The sequence below is a fragment of the Musa acuminata genome, chromosome BXJ3-8 (assembly GCF_036884655.1).
Source record: "Musa acuminata AAA Group cultivar baxijiao chromosome BXJ3-8, Cavendish_Baxijiao_AAA, whole genome shotgun sequence".
Classification (NCBI taxonomy): domain Eukaryota; kingdom Viridiplantae; phylum Streptophyta; class Magnoliopsida; order Zingiberales; family Musaceae; genus Musa; species Musa acuminata.
This window is the reverse complement of record NC_088356.1, coordinates 26980081-27002531: the sequence shown is the minus strand read 5'-3', so window position 1 is coordinate 27002531 and position 22451 is coordinate 26980081. Positions and strand designations below refer to the sequence as shown.

Sequence of the window (22451 nt, the reverse complement as noted above, 5' to 3'; positions counted from 1 at the left end):
TTGAGTCCCTCGAGACCATGGTGATTCGGAGGCCGAACAGGACGGGAATCACAATGAGTTGTGATTGGCAAGAGTTGCCTACTTTTTGGGCTTAGTGTGATTAGTCGAGTCCCTCGAGGTTACACTAAGACGCTGATTGGATCCTGATCCCCACTAGAAGTCTACCGGAGACTTCCGTTTCACGTGCTGAAGGTGTTGCGTGACTCGCTAGTAAAATAGTGGGAGCATATTAAGATATAAGCTCATATCTTGATTATTTATTTCTTACAAAATCTGCATGTCACTCATTTCTACTGAATCTTTATTTTCAGAAAATGTCGGTTTCAAATCCCTTACGAGGCATACTTGATGTCAACCGTCTCACTGGGCCAAATTATACGGATTGGCTCTGTAACTTGAGAATGGTTCTCACAGTGGAGAAAATCGCGTACGTCCTTGATACATTGATGCCTACGCCCGAGGAAGGGGCAAGCGAGGATGAGATCACTCGTTACGTGAAGTACATTGATAACTCCACTCTTTCTCAGTGCTATATACGTGAGGATGAGACTAGAAAGAGACGAGATAGACCACAAGATGGGTAATGGAGCAAAAGTTACTGTAGTAGTTGTTGGCAAGGTCGCCCTACATCTGCCTGGTAGAGCTTTTATTGCATTAGATGCATATTATTTTGTTCCTTCTATTATCAAAAATATTATCTCCATTTTATGTTTGATAGTTTGTGGATATAAATTAGTTTTTGAGAACAATGGTTGTTCGATATTATTAGATGATAAGATCATCACGAAAGGAATATTGCATAATAATTTATTTATGTTAGACACTACTCCACATATTATGAATATAAGTGTGTCTAAGAGGAAACGAGATGAGGTGAACAGTGCATACCTATAGCATTGTAGGCTAGGTCACATCCACGAGAGAATGATTCAAAAGTTACTAAATTATGGATATTTAGATCAATTTGGCTATGAGTCAAATGTAACTTACGAGCCTTGCCTTTATGGAAAACTAATCAACACTCCATTTAGTGGAACTAGAGAGAGAGCCACTAAGCTGCTGGAACTCATACATAGTGATGTATGTAGACCCATGTTAACTCATACCATTGGTGGTTACTCCTACTTCATTACCTTTACTGATGATTTCTCAAGGTATGGATATGTGTACTTATTGAAGTATAAGTCTAAGGCCTTTGAGAAATTTAGAGAGTATAAGAATGAAGTGGAGAACCAGACTGGAAAGAGTATCAAGACTCTTCGATCAGATCGAGGAGGTGAGTACTTAAGTACATAGTTTACTCAGTTCCTCAAAGACCATAGGATAATATCCCAATGGACACCTCCTTATACACCTCAGCTCAATGGTGTCTCTGAAAGAAGAAATCATACACTACATCATTATTGGGAATGATGTAGGAATACTATCCATAGTAAAGGCTTGGTTATCTAGAAACTTCTCTATTAAGGACTTAGAGGAAACATCCTATATCTTGGGGATTCAGATCTAAGAGGATGCTTGGCTTGTCATAGTCCAAGTACATAGAAACTATTGTCAAAAGGTTTGGCATGGAAAATTCCAAGAGAGGTCTCATACAGATGAGACATAGGATTTCATTTTCTAGGAGTATGTCCCCAAAGACTCTAGAAGAAAGGGCGAACATGGATATGATATCTTATGCCTTAGCAATAGGGTCTATCAAGTATATCATGCTATGTACTAGGCTTGATATAACACATGCTCTGAGTGTCACAAGCAGGTATCAAGCGGATCCAAGCTTGGAGCATTAAAAAGCAGTAAAGTATATCCTTAAGTACTTAAGAAAGACTAAGGATCTTATATGGAGGAAGTAACCTCAGGGTTGAAGGCTACACGGACTCACGTTTTCATTCTGATGTCGATGATAGCAAGTCGAATTTGGGGTATGTGTACACCTTGAATGAAGGAGCAGTGTGCTGGAAGAGTTCCAAGCAAGATACTACTGCTGACTTGACCACAAAGGTGGAGTATATAAGGCAGCAAAGGAGGTAGTCTGAATGAAGAAGTTCATCATAGATCTAGGAGTCGAGCTAAGTAGCGAGGAGCTGATTCCTTATATTATGACAATTATGTGGAGATTACTCAAATAAGGGAACCCGGGTCTCATCAGAAGTGTTCTGAGGAGGTTCCAACTTATTAGAGAGATCATAACCTAAGGAGATGTAGTAGTGGAAAGAGTTTCATCCGAAGATAACATTGCAGATCCACTAACAAAACCATTGTATTAAATTATCTTTGAGCATCACACGGGTCTGATGGGGATCAGACATATAAGTGATTGGCTTTAGGTCAAGTGGGAGATTGCTAGTCATAGGTGCCCAACAAGCCAATCACGTGAGTAATGGCACATGTGACTTGATATGGAATCTTTTTTCTTATTATATTTTGCCATTTATCACTTTATATTAACTATTACATATTATATATATATATATATATATATATATATATATATATATATATATATATATATATATATATATATTGTGATGTCCTTAGATCTGTGTAATGAGAATCAGATCGTGATGAGATCACGATAATGAGATCAATTCACCTTTAAACACAGATCCTAAATAATCCGGTCATAGGTTACTTGAGAGGGACATCGTGATAACCGGACATATTGGTGTGCTATATACCCATCCATATGATGGATGTAGGTGGTCTCATAATTGCTCATGTGGGGACACTAGGGATACAGTATAGGTGCTCATTGGAGAATGAGTTCACTGATTGATCCGCTAATGGAATACTGGATGGTTGATGATGCCTTATTGTCAGACAGCGATTCTGTAGTCCTAGTGGTGTATCTGGTCCTTAGACTTGAGATACTAAGGATGTCCTGTATGAGTGCTCCACTCTTTGATACTAGACTTATAGGTTTGGATGCCCTAGATCTAGTACAGTTGGTCATTGGGAGTGGCAGTCGACCTTACGAGGGCTATTGAGTATTGATAGAGGATCATCCACTTTCGGCATCATGAGAGAAATATCCCATGTGTTTTTGCTCAGACAAATCCTTGGTCAGGGTCATTCGGATTAAGAGAGAAAGAGTTCTTCGAGAGAATCCGATTAGAGCGAGACTCGAGAAGAAACTATATGGGTCTGACAGCACCATGCCTGATATACGGTCTTTGAGATATTAGATGGTGAGGGACTATAGGTATATGGTAACTGAAGATAGATAGGTCTAATGGATTGGATTCTCCTGTATCGTTTGGGGACTACGGCGTAGTGGCCTAGTACGTCCGTAGTCGAGGAGTCGAGTGAATTATTATAGAGATAATAATTCACTAAGTTAGAAGGAATTCTAACAGGTATGACTCACGACCAGCTCGATATTGGGCCTAGAAGGTCACACACATATGGTAGGCATTGCGATGAGTAGAGGTTCAGATATGAGATATCCGTCGGAGCCCCTATCTTATTGGATATCCAATAAGCCCCTAAATTATTGGATCCCATGGACGAGATCCAATAAGAGCCCATGAGAGATTATTGGATAGAGATCCACTAATATAAAAGGCTTGGGTAATTGGATGCAAATCCAATACCCACTAGGGGAGGATCCATTAGGGTTTGATAGGGGACCTCTATAAATAGGAGGGATTCAGTGGTTCATAGGCTAGAGCTTTTGCTTGCCTCTCCTATTCTCCTTCCTCTCTCCACCTTAGAGGAGGCCTGGAGTTTTGAGGAACGTCGTCGCAGTCCTGCTGTGTGGATCACCACTAGAGAGGAGGACGCTTGACCTCCTTTACCCTCTCCTAGAGATATACAAGGAAACAGGGATATACGATCTCCCTAGGTAACACAATCTATTCTATACGTAGTTTGTTTCACGGATTTTGTGCACCAATCTTCACACGATGACGAACATCTTTTTGGGAAATTGGGGATTTTATTTTTCTTATTCTTCCGCTGCGCATGTGATGTTCTCCGAGATAAGGTGCATGTGCCCAGAAGCTCCATTCGTCTTTGGCACCATGCAAGATGAGTCCGCTCCGTCAGAATGAAGGACCTATGGAATGATCCTGCGCTTGCCTCTGCAAGAGTTCATGTCCTTGACCTCTATCCAAGGAAAGCATTGTGCCTTCAATTTTACATTGAAGGTACTTTGCCAAGTTACACCCAAGTTGCTCCGCTCCTTATTTTTGCATTGAGTTGATGGTGGCCCTCGCGTCCACCATTCTATGGGTCAGCCCTCCCTTGAGTCCAATCTTCATATCAACTCCAAGTGTGCCTTCATTTGTGTTGCTTTGGGTCGCTCCCCCACTTGATCTCGTAATGCATCCATCAATTCATTCTCTCAAGCGAGATCATGTGATGACTCCTCGCCGCTTGCTCGGTCCATTGAGCTTTGTGGAGTTATTGTTTGTTGAGGTACTCCTCCTCAACATGTGTGGTCTGTTACACATGATTCTCTCTCTAGAGAAACCAGAATCTATCCCTCTTGGATAACTGTCCCATTGGAGCAACATCTCTCTTCGCTTCTTTCTCTCTGAAAGTTTCGGAGACCACCATCCCCTTCGGACTACTCCGATCTGCTGAACAAACTGTGCATTGTTCTACCTTCTGCAAACATACTTGCTAGATTGTGACTCCACATTAATACAGCCCCTACTACACTACTCAAGGCCTAGCAATATGCTGAACTCACTACACACTTCAGCCTCCTACGGACGTATCCTTCACATGCCGAAGAGAAAGATTCAATGCTCCATGGCGCCGAGTTTCGGTCGCCTTGGGATGGCCGTGAATATTCCATCATCCGCATACAAGCCTATGCATGAGTACCAAATTCTTTGAGTTAGCAATTCCCCTCACCTCTGTGAGCTTTGCATAACTCTTTCGGTCATTGAGCAACTCATTCCACTTTGCATGGTCTCATCCTTTACTAAGTGCCTCGCTTGCCTTGAGTACCATCAAATATTGTTGTCAACGTTAAGTTGTAGCTCCAACTCAGCCATCCCAACCTTTGTGCGCTCCACATTCTTCCAAGCTTGCTTGTTCTCGTGGTGCCTCTTGTGCGAAGGGTTTGGCCATTCCTCTGAATACCAATCTCAGATGCTCGCTCCTCTAAGTGACCCCTTTTCCCTACATCTCCATGCATGTTTTCCCCCAAATAGTCGCGCGTGTACTAACTACCCTCAGTGCAACCCTGCTAGGTCCCCCACATTTTCATGCCAAGTGTTTCTATGAGCATTTTTCCTGCTCTGATACTATCTGTCACAAACTTAGCTGGTTTTGCCTAAGTCGTGTGGCACCCTTGCATGTCCGTCTGCAAAGGTCAGCCTCCCCGAAACCTCCCATGGTCCCTTAGGACCTACAAAAGAGAAAATTGGTTAGAGAAAACACCTCACTTGGGATCCACAAGCAAACATTTCCGAAAACACTTCATAGACAATGTAAATTATAAACAGACTTTACAAGCTCTGAACAGTTGCACAATAAAGGGTCAAAATGGTCCACTACAGACTGAATATCTCTCACAAGTGTCTACATGACATGATCTTTATTTACAAGCCTAAGAAGGCTACCAAACCTAATTAAAATGGGGCTGTTAAGCCTTCGACCGTTCCTCTACATGCTGTGCAAAGCATGAACAAACAGAAAGACACAGATATACATAAGTACTACATCAAACATCCTGTTTAGAACTTTATCCGTGACAACCTAGGAGACTAAGTCTCCCAGGCAGTGCCACTGTCGGCCAGGCTTTCAGCATCCTGGTTGGGCCATGAATCCGACCCAAACCAGCCTAACTTCGGGCCTAGTTGGCCCTTAACATAGTTGATGGGATTATCTCCCAATCCCAACTCCAATTATATGCTAACTATGATTCCTAAGACATATTCTAAGCATTCTAGTTCTGGTATGTCAATTGCTCTTCCGGCAAGCTTCTGGCGATCTTTCGGCGAACTTCCAATAAACTCCCAACAATGTTCCGATGGACTCCTGACAAGCTCCTATACTTCACGACGATCTTCTTGGCGAGTTCCGATGAGCTTCTTTGGCAAGCTCCTAGACTTCTCAATTGGTTCCGGCAGAACTTTTGACGAACGTTCGGACTTCCGATGAACTCTCGAACTCTCGATGAAATCACGTTCTTAACTCCGAGACCTCATTTTGCTTTATGCCTTGCTATCGTAGTTAATCCTGCACACATAAAAATATACTATGATCTAGACAATTATTACTAAGCATGAATCATATCGTCTGGCATGTCATTGGTCTATCGATACTTCGTCCGATTCTTTGGCGCATCATCCTCTCTTGTGGCCTATTACCCAATCGGCCAGTTAACCTCTGCAACTCTGATATCATTGGCGCAATATCCACTCTTCTTTACCTGATGCCCAAATCCATGGCCCGAAGCCTTCTGTCAATACGTCGATTGATCCTCCGGCCCGACGTCCAATTTTTTGACATGTTTTCCTCCAGCCCAACATGACTCTTCCTGCTTTAATTGTCTCTCCTTGATCGAAGTATCTCGCGTCACTCAAAATGCATATCAAATCATAAACACTTATCAATTTGTTTCATTATCAAAATATGAGATTCAACAATCTCTCACTTTTTTATGATGACAATCAATTGATGACGAAGTTAACCTTAACTCCCCCTATCAATATACCATATTGATAAAACTTTGAATTCAAGCTGAATTCAAGTCATTGCAAATATCATCATGAATATTTGCAATATGTCATCATACATAACATGATCATACTTCTCCCCCTTTGTCATCAACAAAAAGGAGAAGTTACAACTATCAAGTATTTGGACCTAGAAGTTCAAATCATTGCAATATAATCATGTTTTATCATCATACAAGCTAGCAAATTTAGCATCACTTTACAACATACATAATCACTAAATCATCATTAATTTTAAAGACATGAAAGATAGCAAATTATGCAAGTTTGCATTTTTGTTTCTTAAGATAGGCAATCTATCAATTTTTTGGTGATGTTCAAGAGAGCAAGCTCTTTCTTCTCTTTTGAGAAGTGTCATTTTTGCTTCCTTTGTAAAGTGCAAGCTAGCAAAATTTTACATTATTTTACAACATGCAAGCTAGCAATTTAGCAAGTGTTACTTCTCTTTGAAGTATGAAGCCTAGCAAGTTTTTTTGAAAAATAATGTAAGATAACAAGCTAGCAAGATACAATGTTTTACATGAAGCAAGCTAATAAGTTTTGTATCTTTTTGCGATATGTACATTTGCAATTTTTGCTTCTCTTTAGATATGCTAGCAAGCAAGCAAGTTTTTCTCCTTGCAATTTGTGAGCTAGCAAATTTTACACATATGAAAGTTGGTAAGATTTTTGCATCTTTTTTAGATGAGCAAGCTAGCAAAATTTGCTCCCCCTTTGTCATTATTAAAAACAAGGGAAGAATACAATGTTGTAGTTCTTTTCCCTTTACAATAATTTTCAAAGCATGACAAAGATAAAGTATCAATCTTATTTCAATATGTTTGTGCATCATTATGGTTTAAATTTACAACATGCACAATTTTAAAACTTTGTATATGGTATCCTTACTTCATGCATGACATAAATAAATCAATCACCATGGACAGATCATACATGATATTCACGCATTCATGCTACATCATTTTGGCAACAAATCATAGCATTTCAAATCATGATGGTATCTAAATGTCAAATTATATTACATCCTATCATGCATGATCATAACTTCTCATTTGTTTGCATCAACATAAATTCATGATTATGTCATGCATAATTTCATATCATCATATGAAAAATATCAAGAGAATTTTAGTGATGAGATAAACAAATTATGAAGACAAATTGTGAATATCAAAAGACATATTATGATTCTTTTTTGATAACTCAAATAGCGAAAAGAAAGAATTATAGTAGACAATCTTGATTTATAAAAAGAATTTTCAAGTTATAATTCTGAGAAATCAAGAGAAACCATGATTCATTTTAATAAATCTCCTCTTAAATAAATAACGAAAAGAATTCTTAGGAAATCATGATATAGATAAAATTCATTTAATCTTGTAGGAGAACAAGATATTAATTCATGCATATAAAATCTTATGATTCACGTAGAAAATCTCCTCTTTAGTAAAATACTAAGAAAAATCGTAGGAGTACAAAGAAGAGATCTTGATTCATAATAAAGCTTAATTTATAAATACCAAGGAATCAAAATCATGATTTTGATAAAACTCATTCAAATTCAAATCGTCAAAACCATCAAAATCTCAATATTTCTTTCAAGAGATTCAAAATGGCATAAATAATTTTATTGATCTCTTAGTGAAAAATTGATAAGGTAGGGATTGAGAAGTTTTCAAGAAAAATGCTTTCCTCTTTTTGTTTCTAACTTATTGATTGATTTCATACATGTATGTTCTTTTCTTTTATGCCAAATCCATGTATCATTCATTAATACCAAAAAAGAACTTTCAAAAGAACACAAAGACTATCATGCATAATTTTAAAATATAAAATCATCATTTCTTCAAATCATCATGCTTAATTAAATATAAAATCATCACATACTTATATTATTTTATATAAGTATGCCTTTGTCATTTATGCCAAATCAAGACATGTATCCTTTTTAAAATCGAAAAAGCCACTTTCATTACGGTAAAAATCGATAATCCATAAATCGCAAAAATTATCATGCATAATTTCAAAAGATACACTCATTAAATATGATATTACTTCAAATCAAACATGATTTCATAAGGCATTTTTAAACAAAAATAATTTTTTTATTTATTATAAAATATGTAATTTTTATAATTATTTTTAAAATCACTAGAAAGGTAAGCATGATCCGATTTTATTTTTGCATTTTCATTAAAGATGTAATTCAAAAAAAATATAATTTTTCTAAACTAATTTAAGAACAACTCATAAAAAGCATTATATAATTTTGAAATAAATTAAAAGAGTTTCGTTTGAGTTGTTTACCTCATTGTCGAATGCTGTTAAGGCGTAGTTTGCTACCTCGCCTTTATTGATTTTCTTCTTGTCTTCGAATGAGCTCGATTCGTCTAAAGTCACCTTCTTCTTCTTCTTCTTCTTCTTCTTCTTCTTCTTCTTCTTTTTAAGTAAATTTTTAATTTTTTATTCTTGTTTTAAAATTTTCATGAGGAGTTCAAGTTCACAATCACTTGAGCTTATGCATAAGTAGTCTTCAATTGTTCTAAGTCCAAAATCCTTCTTATTTTTTGGAAGATTATTCTCAAGTTCTTCATATGCATTGTACGTAATTTTATAGGTCATCAAAGACCCTATAAGTTCTTAAATTAGAAAATGGTTCAAGTTCTTTGATTCTTGTATTGTCGTTATTTTCGAATCCCAATTTTTAGAAAATAATTATAAAATCTTGTTAACGAGTTCAAAATCCAAAAAACTTCTATCAAGTGCTTTTAACTCATTGACGACATCCGTAAAATGGGTGTACATGTCAACAACAGTTTCACTTGGCTTCATTCGAAAAAGTTTAAAATCAAGCATTAAAAGATTGACTTTAGAATCTTTTCCATAAATTCAAATCCAACGAAAGCAAGAAAACTCTCATTCGAGTTTTTCAATATATATAGTTCGTCCCATTGAACAAGGGAGAACGAATGAGAGAGTGACCCTCTTGAAAGTCGAAAAAGTCATTTCTCTTAGGTGTTAAACCAAATGAGAAATACGAGACTCTGATACCAACTGTTAGGAATGAGTCGACACTAAGAAAGGGGGGGGGGGGGGGGGGTGAATTAGTGTTGCGGTAAAATCATGTCGGTTCTGAAAAAATCTTTGTTTCATATGATAAAACAAATTTCAGAAATGCTTAACTTTGAAGGTAATAATAAGAGCGTAACAAATAATGAGAAGGCAGTTTGCAGTTTAAAGTAAATTGCTCAAAGTAAAGACAAACTAGATTTTTATAGTAGTTCGGTCGTCGTGACCTACATCCACTCTGTCGATTCTTCTTCCGTCGAGGCCACCGGCATCCACTATCGGTCTTCCTTCAATAGGCAAAGACTAGCCACCTTTTACAACTCGATTATCCTTTTATCGGGATTAGGAGATAACCCTTATACCCTCACTTGCTCCTCTCTCAAACTATTCTAACACTTAGAACTTTTGAGAGGAGTTCACATAAGATTGCAGTAGCGTTTCTTTTTATTTTTACTCTCAAGTCTTGTGTATCTTAATCAGGGATGAGAGAGATATTTATAGGCCTTAAGTTGATTTAAACTTGGAGCCTAAAAATATCTCATCTCGATTTCCTAGGTATGGGTGGTACCACCGCTTGGCATCCTAACACTAGGCGGTACCACCGCTTGATAGAGCTCGGAGACCGAGCTCTGGCAGTACCACATCCTGATAGGGGTGGTACCATCACTAGCAGCATTTACTGCCAATAGTACCACCACCTAGTCTGGGCGGTACCATCGCCCATACCACTTGGGAGACTGAGTCTCCCAAGCGGTGCCATCACTGGCCAGGCTTTCAGCATCCTGGTTGGGCCTTGAATCTGGCCCAAACAATCTCAACTTCGGGCCCAGTTAGCCCATAACAGAGTTGATGGGATTACCTCCCAATCCTAAATCCAATTATTTACTAACTATGATTCTAAGACATATTCTGAGCATTCTAGTTTTGGTATGTCAATTGCTCTTCCGGCGAGCTTCCGACGATCTTCCGGCGAACTTCCGACGAACTCTTGGCAATGTTCCGGTGGACTCCTAGCAAGCTCCTGGATTTCACGACGATCTTCTTTGTGAGTTCCAATGAGCTTCTTTGGCAAGCTCCTGGACTTCTCGGCTGATTTCGGCAAAACTTCTAACGAATGTCCGGACTTCCGATGAACTCTCGAACTCTCAACGAAATCGCGTTCTTGACTCCGAGACTTCATTTTGCTTTATGCCTTACTATTGTAGTTAATCCTACATATATATAAACATACTACGATCTAGACAATCATTACTAAGCATGAATCACGTCGTCCGGCATGTCATTGGTCCATCGACGCTTCGTCCGATTCTTCGGCGCATTGTTCTCTCTTGCTGCCTATTGCCCAATCGGCTAGTTGACCTCCGCAACTCTGATATCCTTGGCACAATATCCGCTCTTCTCGACTCGATGCCCGAATCCATGGCCCGAAGCCTTCTGTCGATATGTCGATTGATCATCCGGCCCAACGTCCAATTTTCTAACATGTTTTCCTCCGACCCAACATGATTCTTCCTGCTTTAGTTATCTCTCCCTAATCAAAGCATCCTACGTCACTCAAAACGTAGATCAAATCATAAACACTTATCAATTGGTTTCATCATCAAAATCCAATGTAAAAAATATCAGAAATATCAAATAGAATTTTGAAAATAGGAAAAACTATATTTTTGTCCACATGGAAGCAAAGGTTTCCTGAAAGTTTTAACTTGTGTTGACCAATTTTTGACCCAGTTATACAGTGTTTGAATTGCTTAAAAAGAATATAAGTGAGTGTAAATTATGGTTTTTTAGGACCACACTTTCATTCTAAGCCTATTTATAAGTTCAAATGTTATAAAATATTGAATGAAAACATGACATTTTATCAACTTTTATTAAAATAAAAAAGAAAAATTCGGAATATTTATAATCTAAAAATATCAAACAAAAATTTTAAAATAGAAAAAAGTTATATATTTTTTATTGATACGAGAGTAATTCAAAGGTTTCTGAAAAGTTTTAACTTGTTTTGACTAGGTTTTAACTGGGTTACAGAATTGCCCCCAAAACAGTATAAGTGAGTCTAAATCATGTTTTTTTGGACCACACTTTTTCAATAAGTTTCAAAGCTATTTAGAAGTTATTTTAAGGATATTTTTAAAGCACATTGTAGTATTTTTTATGGGTTAAATTTAACCTTTCAAGGGTTGAAATCAATTTTTATGGCTTAAAAATGAAAAGTAATGGTAGACCTTTTCAAATTTATGTTGAAGATTTATTAAATATAGAAATGTTTTTATATTTTTTATTTTTTAAAATATATAAATATTGTTATTATATTATTCTTCATTTTATAGTTAATAAAATTATTTTTAAATTTATTATTTATAATCTTTTTTGATGATTTAAAGTAATTTTTATATTTTTTAATATCAATTGATATATTATTAAATTATTTTATATTATTCATTTTAAATTGGTTAAAGATTTTGGTTGGTTCAATCAATTCAATTGAGTGGTCATTTTTAAATCATCAATATAAAGAATTTGAAAGGGGAAAGAGATAGAGAGGATTTAATTTTTTAAGAGAAAAACGTAAAAGGTGATTGAAGATTATTTTTTGTCATTTTAAAAATTTGAGACTCTCCGTTGAAATATTTGGAAATGAGAATGTTTATTGAGAATTTCATAAAATAAAAGGCTTTTCTAAAGAATTTATGTATATTTTTATACTGTATTATAGTATTGGACTGGTTCATCCAGCGGATCGATCTATAGAAAAAGGACGGGGAAAAGAGAGAAAAAGGGTAGGTGGTCTTTTTTTTGTTTTTTTTCCTTCCCAAAATTCGTCCAAAACAAATTCGTTTTTTATATCTAGAAAGCATGGCTACTAGGCCTATGCATCCGAATCCGGATTCGGCCCAGAGACGGATCCGACTACCGAACACGGGCCCCGTCGGAGTATTATTCGGCTGCTGTCGGACATTACCCATTTTCACCCCCGCGTTGATAGACGATGATTTGGAACACGTAAGGCTATTTTAGGAAGATAAAAGAAGGGAACCATGGTAAGAAGAAAGGAAAGGGGGAGGAGCACGGACAAGTCGATGGTCTTATCTCACAAGTCTTTAGGAGCCCCGACTTGAATCCATTCCCTTCGCATTCCCTTGCCTTCGCGACGTCAAAACCCACAGGCGTCTTCGAGCAGAGTGGCAAGTAGTTGTTTTGTCACTGACAAGGACGAAGCAGCGAATTATTTCCCTCTCCGTAACAAAGAAGGGGAACTAATTAAGACGCGAGGAGCCCTAATTCTTCCTCCCCCGACCCACCTTTGGATATCGTGAAGAAGCGCAGGAGGAGAATGCGTCGATCCACTGGGCTTTTTCTTTCCTCGACAGGCTACTCTAGCCTCGCCAGGCCGCAATAGATTCTGCAGGTCGGATTGCCTGTGGTTTTGTGGATCGAGGGTTCTGTTCTCCTTCGTTTTCTGTTGAACTAGTTTCTTTTTTAGTTTTATGTTTGTATGCGAATTCTTAGTAATCCTCTTGTAAAAGAGGTTTCTTTTTATCTTTAGTTTTAATATCAATGGTGGTGAGTGATATCTTTCGTGGAAAGTACCAGTTTTGACATTTTATTTTGGAGTCTTTCGGCATGATGTACTTTCATGTTTATTTGGTGTTTGATTATTTAGCTCAATAATCAGGACTTGATTTTCTTTAGATATACTGAAAAGTAACTTTGACTTATTTAGCTTAATAATTAGGACTTGATTTGCTTTAGATATACTGAAAAAGGGTAACTTTGACCTATTCACTTGGGGCAGTAAAGTTGACCTCATTATAAAACAGTTGTCAGATTCATTAGAGGTTGAATGTTTACCATCTGAGCTTGTTACCTATCTTTTTGTGGGTTGTCTTAGTGGTATTATTCTACTTGTTGTGTAAGTAAAGATAAATCTGCAAACCTTTTATCTCTACTGTTGAATCTGATTATTTCATGATACGCTGGACGCATCAAATATTTGATATACATGAAGAAGGATGCATGTAAAATATATGGAAATGACTTAAATATTGTGGAAGGGAAGCTTTTATGTAGCATAGTATCTAGGAGCTTCCTTCACTACTGCATAGAAGCTTTTGGCTGCTAATTATTAACCTACTCAGCAGCTTTTTATGAAGCATAAACACTTCCAAATAGTGCCTGTTGTTTCTGTGTCATATGCATGTTGGGCATTGATACATGTGGAACACTTCTGGACAAGTGCTGGATAGTTCAGAATATATTAGGATTCTTATACCATCTATACTTCAAAATTATTAATGAGTAGAGGACATTTAAGTCATTTAAAAATGACTTCAGGATGTGTTAAACATATGGCAATATGTACACGATTTGGATTTATAATTTACTCAATGTTTTATGTTTGGGTTCGAAGTGATTTTGTGAACATTTGCTGCTTATATAATTGTGTAATGCTTCTCTTCAGTTTAACATTTGATGATCATAATTTGCTATATACAGTTTAAATTCGCAATAATGTATCAAAGCATGCCTTCATTTCGATGTGCATGTCATCTTGTGTCCTACTTCTGTAAGATTTGCCATTTGTGTGTATTCTTGTCGTGTTGTGTTTGAGTCCTATGTCCATGTTCATGCTTGATGGGCAGCATTATGAACTTGCAGAACAAGTTATCTTCAAGTAGTTAGTAGTCAAGTCGGGGCTCTCTTGTATCAATGCTTTGAGGCAAGGCTGTAAATACTACATTAGATTTATAATAGCAAGGTATATGGAACATCTTCATAGTTCACTTATAGGTGGACAAATTGGCATCAATTATTGTAAGAAATGGCAACATTGTAAGACTTCCAAAAAATCCAATGGATATCCATTATTGTAAGAAGAATATAAATAGAGAAAGGCATCATGGAATTATTAGCTTCTCTTTGGCTTAGTTGGTCTATGATTAAAGTGTCTTTGCTAATTGCAAAGGCCCCTATAGAAGATGATTCTGATAATGATCTGTGCTCCAATTGGTTTCTTGAAGGAGACCTTCTGAAAACATGATTTAAGTGGCATGGTGTGTTTTGGTTTTGGAGGTTTTATAAGAGCATTGTTGTTAAATGCTGTTGATATGCTGGTTTAAACTGGCTTGATTTGGTTTAAATTCTTTCTTATTGAATTTATTTAAGAAGTATATACATGTTTACTAAGAGTTCATGTTGATATGCTTTTTATTTGATCTACCCATATTTGCAGGTTGTCATATTTAACTTTCAAAATATAGGGCAGGAACAATGAACAGTTCGTTTAATGGGCAGATTTTGGTCGACAAGCTTGTCAAGCTCAACAACACACAACAGAGTATAGAGAGTATCCTTCCATTTTCATTGATTGAAACTCATTTGGCAAGTCAACTATAGTAGTGTAGTACTTGTAATATTTGGTGTTGTTTGTAGCTTACAGTTAATGAACTAACCTTCATGTTCATGATGTTTAGAAGTTTTCCCAGGCTGTATAATGTAGTCATGTGTTGCCTTGCCATAGTGCTAGGTTGACCATTAGAACAGCACCTTTGCAAAGCCACAAATTGTGTTATTTGTTGTTGCTTTTAGAGATAGAAATAAATGTGTATCTGGTGGCACATTCTTAGTTAATGATGAAAAGAGAGATTTAATAAAGTAGATAAGCCATCATATAAATTCTCACTATTCAGGTGCTTTTATATTTGTAGTCATGACAAAAGAGAATAACTGAAATGATCTTTAATGATAAATCAATGTGTCTAGTAAAATTTGTCTAAAGTTGTCTCTCCCAAGTTTCAAAATTTTGGTGCAGACTGATATTTACTGGTTCGATCAAGCACTAATGTTGAAACATATAACTCAAGAATGGTACAAAATCATTCATTATTTATTATTTTTTTATCATATCCAAATCCAATGATACTGGATTGTGCGGATCAGTATACTGGCCAATATATTAATATTGTACCAATCTAATAGGTTATTGAAACCAGAATCAGACTGATTCGATTATTGCTCTGTACTTTATAATTTCTTCAGACAACACCATTGAGAGAAATAAGTTAACACTTCATGTGACTTCCTTTTGGATGCATTTTTAAACACCTTTGTGCTTATTTATTATTTTGTCATATAATTGAAATTAATGAATTTGCATTCTTCATATTTTTAGTTTACTTAATGTTGAATTTGTTGATCCAAATACAAATAGATCAAGTTAGATAGTGCTAGTGAAGATTTAAAATTTGTTCCAAATTGGTAGTAGATTTCACTCTTAGCCATAAGCTTCACATAATTGTGAGCGTGCATCTCTTTTTGGGAAAAAAAGCTATGATTATGCCCGTAATAGAAAGAATATTCTCTAGTCCAGTTGTGAGGATAGAGTCTTCATTTCTTTCTCTCATTTCATATTTGTGTAGGCATAATTTGCAGTATGCATGATTATCCTCACTCATAATTTAAGTATACTTAACTTGAATAGCGTTATCACATTGGTGTATCTTCCATAGAAACAAAGCAAAGCAGGTTGTGGAAACATGGCAGTGTCAATTTTATTGCGCTCCAAGAGATCAGCGAATATGCTTTCTATATCTAGCAAATGATATTTTGCAAAACAGCAGGCGAAAAGGCCTGGAATTTATTAATGAATTCTGGAAAGTTCTCCCTGGTGCCCTTAATGATGTATTTAATAATGGGGGTGAGTTTGGAAGAAACACTGTAATAAGATTGGTAAGTAGAATCAATTTATTTCTCTCTTTCTTTGGCATGCTTGTAGTAAGACCTTTAATTAAATTTATCTGACTTATAATTCACAGTTGGTTTCAAATTTAAGTTTGCTTGCGTGTCATTCATGGTTGTGTATCTAGTGAATATTTCTGAATATTAAACAGCTCTTGTTTACTTAAGCCATATGATGGGTGCTGACATGGAACTTACATAGTGTAGAAATATGCCTAATTTTTCACATATTTCTGACAAATTGTTGCTGTAGAATTTTTGTGCATTATCCATGTATATCTGATTTTGTTGGATTTTAATTTAGTTTTAGTATCATATCTGTAGATTTTTGTGCACATTATCCATGTACATCTGGTTTTGTTGGATTTTAATTTAGTTTTAGTAAGGGTAACATAAGATGAATTTGGAACATTGCTACAACTACAACCTAAAGGAAGATCCTTAATTAGTGTGAGGAATATATTTTAACTTATAAGATATCTTTGATGGAAATTGTTACTGCTTATATATGGCTAACTTCCAAATTCTGTCACAATGATTGTCATACTTGGCCCAACCTGTACTCTAGAAAAAAGCAAATGTAACTCCCATAAATATTATGTATTATCTTGTACAGTTCTTCTCTGTTGCTAAAATGCTTCAATATTATGAAGTTATCATGGTTGCAAACTTACCAGACCATGTGTACTGTTAGATGAGATATTCAACATTGAGGAACAAAGTTCACTTAATATTTAAATTGCTAATGATCTATGGAAGTTGCATGACTTTTCAGTTTCGGTGGACATAAAGTTATAATGTTGAATTAATTTAATTTAATTTTACGCTTGTCATTGATTACTTGTATCTGCAATTTATGTATAGGTTCCATGGAATGTGTTCTGTTAGCAATGACACAACCTAGTTGAAATGACAAATTTTGAAGGTACAAAATTGAATTAACAATTAGAAAAAAAAATAATATGCTACAAAATGTCTAGCACTAACAATGCTCAGAAACCCTTTTACATAGAAAAATGCTCCAACATATATGAATCATCAAAGGAAACAGAAAAACAAGTTTAATATCAAAATCCATCTTCTGCAATTATTAGTGGCAAATCAAGGAGAAATAAGCCTCGTATGTGGGTGGCTAGACACCTCCAAGCCATGTATGCGACAACAAATCAAGGAGAATTGTTCTTAAATTCTAGAGATTAAATAATTTCTTCAATAAGTTAGAAGTATTGGTTTGGTGGCAGATATCAATATGAGATTCTTTATAATTCCCACAAAAGAAGCCCAAAAAGACACCTAGAGGATCTAAAGTATCAATCTTTTATGCCTGTCATGTATAGTAGTAATTACTATGATTATCCCCATGTTATGCACACTAGGATATTTTTGGGTTTCTCCGGTGGATGTCAAAAGCCTCCATAAGTCAAAAGTCAAATTTGCAGATTGTCCCTTTATTTGATGGAGACGTTTATGTATAATGTTGTAGGAATATGCAATTAGTTTTAGTTGGATTCATGGTTCATATTCTAGATCAACCTAAGCCCTCTATTTCTTGATTTAGTGTATCGACACTTCTACTTAAATGGACTAGAAAAAACTGTCAGGAGTAACATCCACTCTCAGACTCGATGGCTGGGGCTTATTGTGTATTCTTGCTGCATCCTGTCTGTGAGAGACCACATAAATCTTTAAAGTTTTCAGGTTTGATTCAGTCCATCTAAATGTCATTTTGTTTACAGTGTAAGACTTCTAGGAAAAGGAAATCTTTCATTGGTTTAGTCTGGTATTGAGCAACTGCAGGATTTCATAGACTTTTATAAGAAAAGAAACTCTCTGGTGGGATTATTCAGTCTATTATCTGAATCCAAATGGGATCCCTTTCTTTTAAATGAAAGGAAAGGCTTCCTGTTCCTATTCATACCTGAATGTATCGAACCACCATCTTTGTCTTATATTAACTTTCTATTGTTTTGCCACTAAAATATTCCCAAATTGACCATTAAATTTGATTCTGAACTGAAAAAGGGACCTACCTAATAAATGATTAACTAACAGACAGATTCTTATTATATTGTTTTGAACTTTTGATCCTTTCTTAACTGCAATAAAAGTGACAGCAAGCTACCAGAAAAATGCCTAATAATGATACAAAATAATTTATACACAATCTCGATTTAGTTATTTTAAACAATATGACAAGTTGACAACAACAAATGATAATGTCCCAACTATTTGGGATCAGCTAAATTGATATTATTCTTATGATTTGAGCATCGTACAAGGCAATATCTCTAGTTAAATCAAGAGCAGTCACATCCTTTTTTATTGATACTACTAAAGTTCTCTTGGGCAACTTTTTTTCCTCTTATCACACCACTAATACTACTGGATTCATCTCATCCAACCACAATATTGATAGTCTCTTCTTTGGATGATGCACCTTCATTTTATTCTTTGTTGGGGTTATACCTAATTATTCATGAAAATATCTTTTTATGTCTTCATAGGTAATTCCGCACATCTACCTCGACATGTTCATCTTAGCTGCGTAAACTGTTTTTTGTACATGTTTCTTAACTGCTTAACAGTCGGGCCGACCTTTTTTAAGCAGTCTTTCCTCAACATGATCCCTCTAACTGCAGATCAGGGTTCATCCAATTGTTTTGGCTAGAAATAATTATGTTCTCATGGTTATTTGTCTTTGTATCTTGTTGGATCCTTGGTTATGTACAAATTATCAATTGATTAGATATCACTATCCCTAGAGCATCAAGCTTTTGAATCCAACAACTAGGTCAAGTGCCATGAGCCATAAACTATCAGTTCATTACATATACATGCTGAGATTTGTGATCCAAGTTCTAACTAGGTCAAGTGCCATGAGCCATAAACTATTATAACACAAGCAGTAGACAGGAGAAAGAATTTATTAGTAGAAGAAAAGTAGGATTAGATTAACATTTGTATTTATATAGAGATGTTTCCTTTTGAATGATGGGAATAGAAGGTTCTCGATGCTAAAGGTGCGTTGTTCATATAAACTTTTGATTTCAGACATGCTTGGCGATCAAGTCTATGTTGTACATCTTTCTTGCAATTCAGTATTTGGCAACACTATGTTATGGATGTCATTTCGTTCAACTGAATGCCTAGTTTTTATTTATGTACAATTGTTTGATCGATTGTAGTGTTTCTTTGGTTCTCACTTGGATTGCTAAGGCTGTTATCATGATATGTTGCTCTTTCGTGACTTGGGTGATTAGTATTTGAGTCATGGAAATGACCTCTTTGCTTGCAAGGGCAAGGTTACACTTCTCCTTAGACCATATCTTAGCGGTAGTCTTATGTGCCGGGCTTGGATTGCAAAATATATAAGAATGAAAATTATTCTATGATGTGTCATTTGTTTAATAGGCCTTCTACATAAAACTGTTTGTTTTGTTACCAATTTTTCATTCATTTGCAAAATTTTATTTCAACCTAAAATTTTAATCAGCCACCTTTTGATTCTTCTAAATATCATCAGATTGACATATGGGAAGAACGCAAAGTCTTTGGCTCTCATGGACAAGTTCTTAAGGATGATGTCTTCGGAAGAAATATTGATAATAAAAATAGAAATGAGAAGGGCATTACATACAAGTTGGTAAGGATTTCAAACATTTAGTCTAATGTGTATCTTGCCATGCTGAAATGTTTGTGCAATGCCATATTTTATATACTAGAGCTGTTAATTAAGATTACATGCATCACCATCTGCATGTTTGCCATTGATAGAAACAGCCTGCTGGGGAACAGCTGGAGAAGCTCATTTCAGGCTATAATCATGTTTATGGTCTTCCCTTTGATGAAGATACTTTATTTGGAAATTATCAAGCTGCCATTAACTATATCGAGAAAGTGCATAAGGAACATGGAAATGACTGTAAGTTGAATGACTCTTAGACTTTCATACAAAGTGGAAATACATCAAATACTTAGTCGACATGAAAGTTTACTTCCTTTCTACAGTTTCTTAGAATTCTGCAAATTTATTGCATCATGAAGCTAGCAAATTTTTTAGTCCTACTCTAGGGCCAATAAAATAATTGATAATACAGATATGTTTTATACTATTCTTGTTCTGAATTACAAGGTTTCGACCATATCACTCTGCTGTCTATGGGCATAAAATAACCTCTGTAGATTGATTTCATCTGACAAATGGATTACTAACAGGACTTCGGCCTAGTGGTTAAGTTGTCTCTTTATCTTGAATAGGTTCTAGATTGAATATTTGTGGAGGTGATAACCAAAAAACCGTATGTACAAAAATGAAAACTAAAAAAAGAAGTTGACATATGAATGTAACTTTATTTTGTAGTAAGGTATCTTTCTGAGCACTGCTAGTTTGGAAACTTCTAAAGATGTAAGATCTTACCTATAAGGACACTTTAAAATCCCAGTTTCTCTTTTGAAAGAACCCTATTTTATTAGCTTCCATAAATAGATATGAAATGACAAAATTACATGCATGAAAAATTGGACATCATTAACAAATAGTCGACTTTATTCAGAGCCTAGACCTTAGTTATCAGAAGTGTACTATCTTTAAGCTTTGCTTATGGTTGCCTTTTGGAGCTAAGTTTTCTACCCTTGCTTTTTCTCAGTGCATGTTTGGCTTCTGAATTGCTTGCTTGAGAACTACTTTTATTCTTGTTTGACTCTGTTGGTGAGACATTTTTGTTTGCTTTACACATAGCTTCATTTTATTATATAATGCTTTAATAGTTGGATCCTTTTTGTTTCTTTTATTTTTTGTATTCTGGACATTTCTCACCCTTCAAGAGAGAATCTGCCTAGGACTTTTTTTCATACTTATATCTTAACATTCTAAATTCTCATCTTGACATTCTTCCTTCTTCTTCCTCCTCGTCCTCCACCACCTCCCCTTCTTCCTTTCTCTTCTTCTTCTTCCTCCACTGCCTCCCCTTCTTCCATCCTCTTCTTCCTTCTTCCTCATCTTCCTCCACCACCTCACCTTGTTCCTCCACTTCTTCCTTTTCCTCCTCATCTTCCTTCGTCGCCTCCTCGTCTTTTTTCCTCTTCCTTCTCTTCCCTCCACTGTGTCTATTCTTCTCTTTCGGTACGTACTGGTTCGATCACAGCAACAAAATGGGTCCGGTGCCAAAATTGCAGTCCTTGACAATAGCAATAATATCTATGAAATTTCAGTTGAAATAATAATCAGTGATTTAAAAAGCGTTAGGCGCCAAAATGCGCCAAGGTCCAAAAACGCCTGAGGCGGCGCTAGGCGCTCGCCCGAGCGAAGCGAGGCGCTAAAATATAAAAATATAAAATATAATTAATAAATATAATTATTTAAAATTTTAAATAAAATATGCTATTAAATTAAAAAAATCTAAGATACAAAATCAAAATAATATATTATTAATCTAATAAATACAAATACTATTATTAGTATACTGTTAACAGTATACATAAAGAGAAGAAGGAAGAGGAGTGTAAGGGGGTGTTGACAGAAAAAAGGAAGCGGTAGCGGCAGTGGCAGCGGGAGCGGGAGTGTAAGGAGGCAGCGGCAGCGGGAGCGGCGACAACGAGAACAGCAGCGAGCAGCGGGAGCGGGAGCGAGAGCGAGAGCAGGAGCGGTGAGTAGCGGGAGCGACAGCGGCAACGAGCAGGGTTAGGGTTGGGCAGCGACAGCTGATATCGGTGCTTTAGTTGGTTCGATTGAACCAACTAAAGCACCGGAGACCGAACCAGACCTAAAACGCTGGTTCGGTCGCCTGGTTTAATCCAGGTGCTCGCCCGAAGCGCCCAGCGCCTGGGCTCTTTGAAGCGCGTCGCCTGGAAGTGAAGCGAGGCGCTTGGGCCTCGCCTCGCCTCGCCCGAGTGCCTTTTTTAATCATTGATAATAATAATAATTACAATTATTAATTATCACTT

The 22451-nt window shown here is 36.3% G+C and overlaps 1 protein-coding gene across 2 annotated transcripts in view; it reads left to right on the top strand.

Annotated features, from left to right (window-relative positions):
- Positions 1-12844: 12844 nt before the first annotated feature.
- LOC135644099 (UPF0400 protein C337.03-like) overlaps positions 12845-22451 on the top strand; it is a 40821-nt gene continuing 31214 nt past the window's right edge. The window contains exons 1-5 of one of the 2 annotated variants that reach the window (XM_065161545.1): positions 12845-13179; positions 15004-15117; positions 16252-16499; positions 20032-20151; positions 20289-20430. In XM_065161545.1, coding sequence (XP_065017617.1) covers positions 15042-15117; positions 16252-16499; positions 20032-20151; positions 20289-20430 — 586 coding nt within the window. In that variant the 5' untranslated portion in view covers positions 12845-13179; positions 15004-15041. Of the gene's footprint in view, positions 13180-15003; positions 15118-16251; positions 16500-20031; positions 20152-20282; positions 20431-22451 lie in introns of both variants that reach the window. The other variant, XM_065161544.1, reaches the window with a different exon arrangement.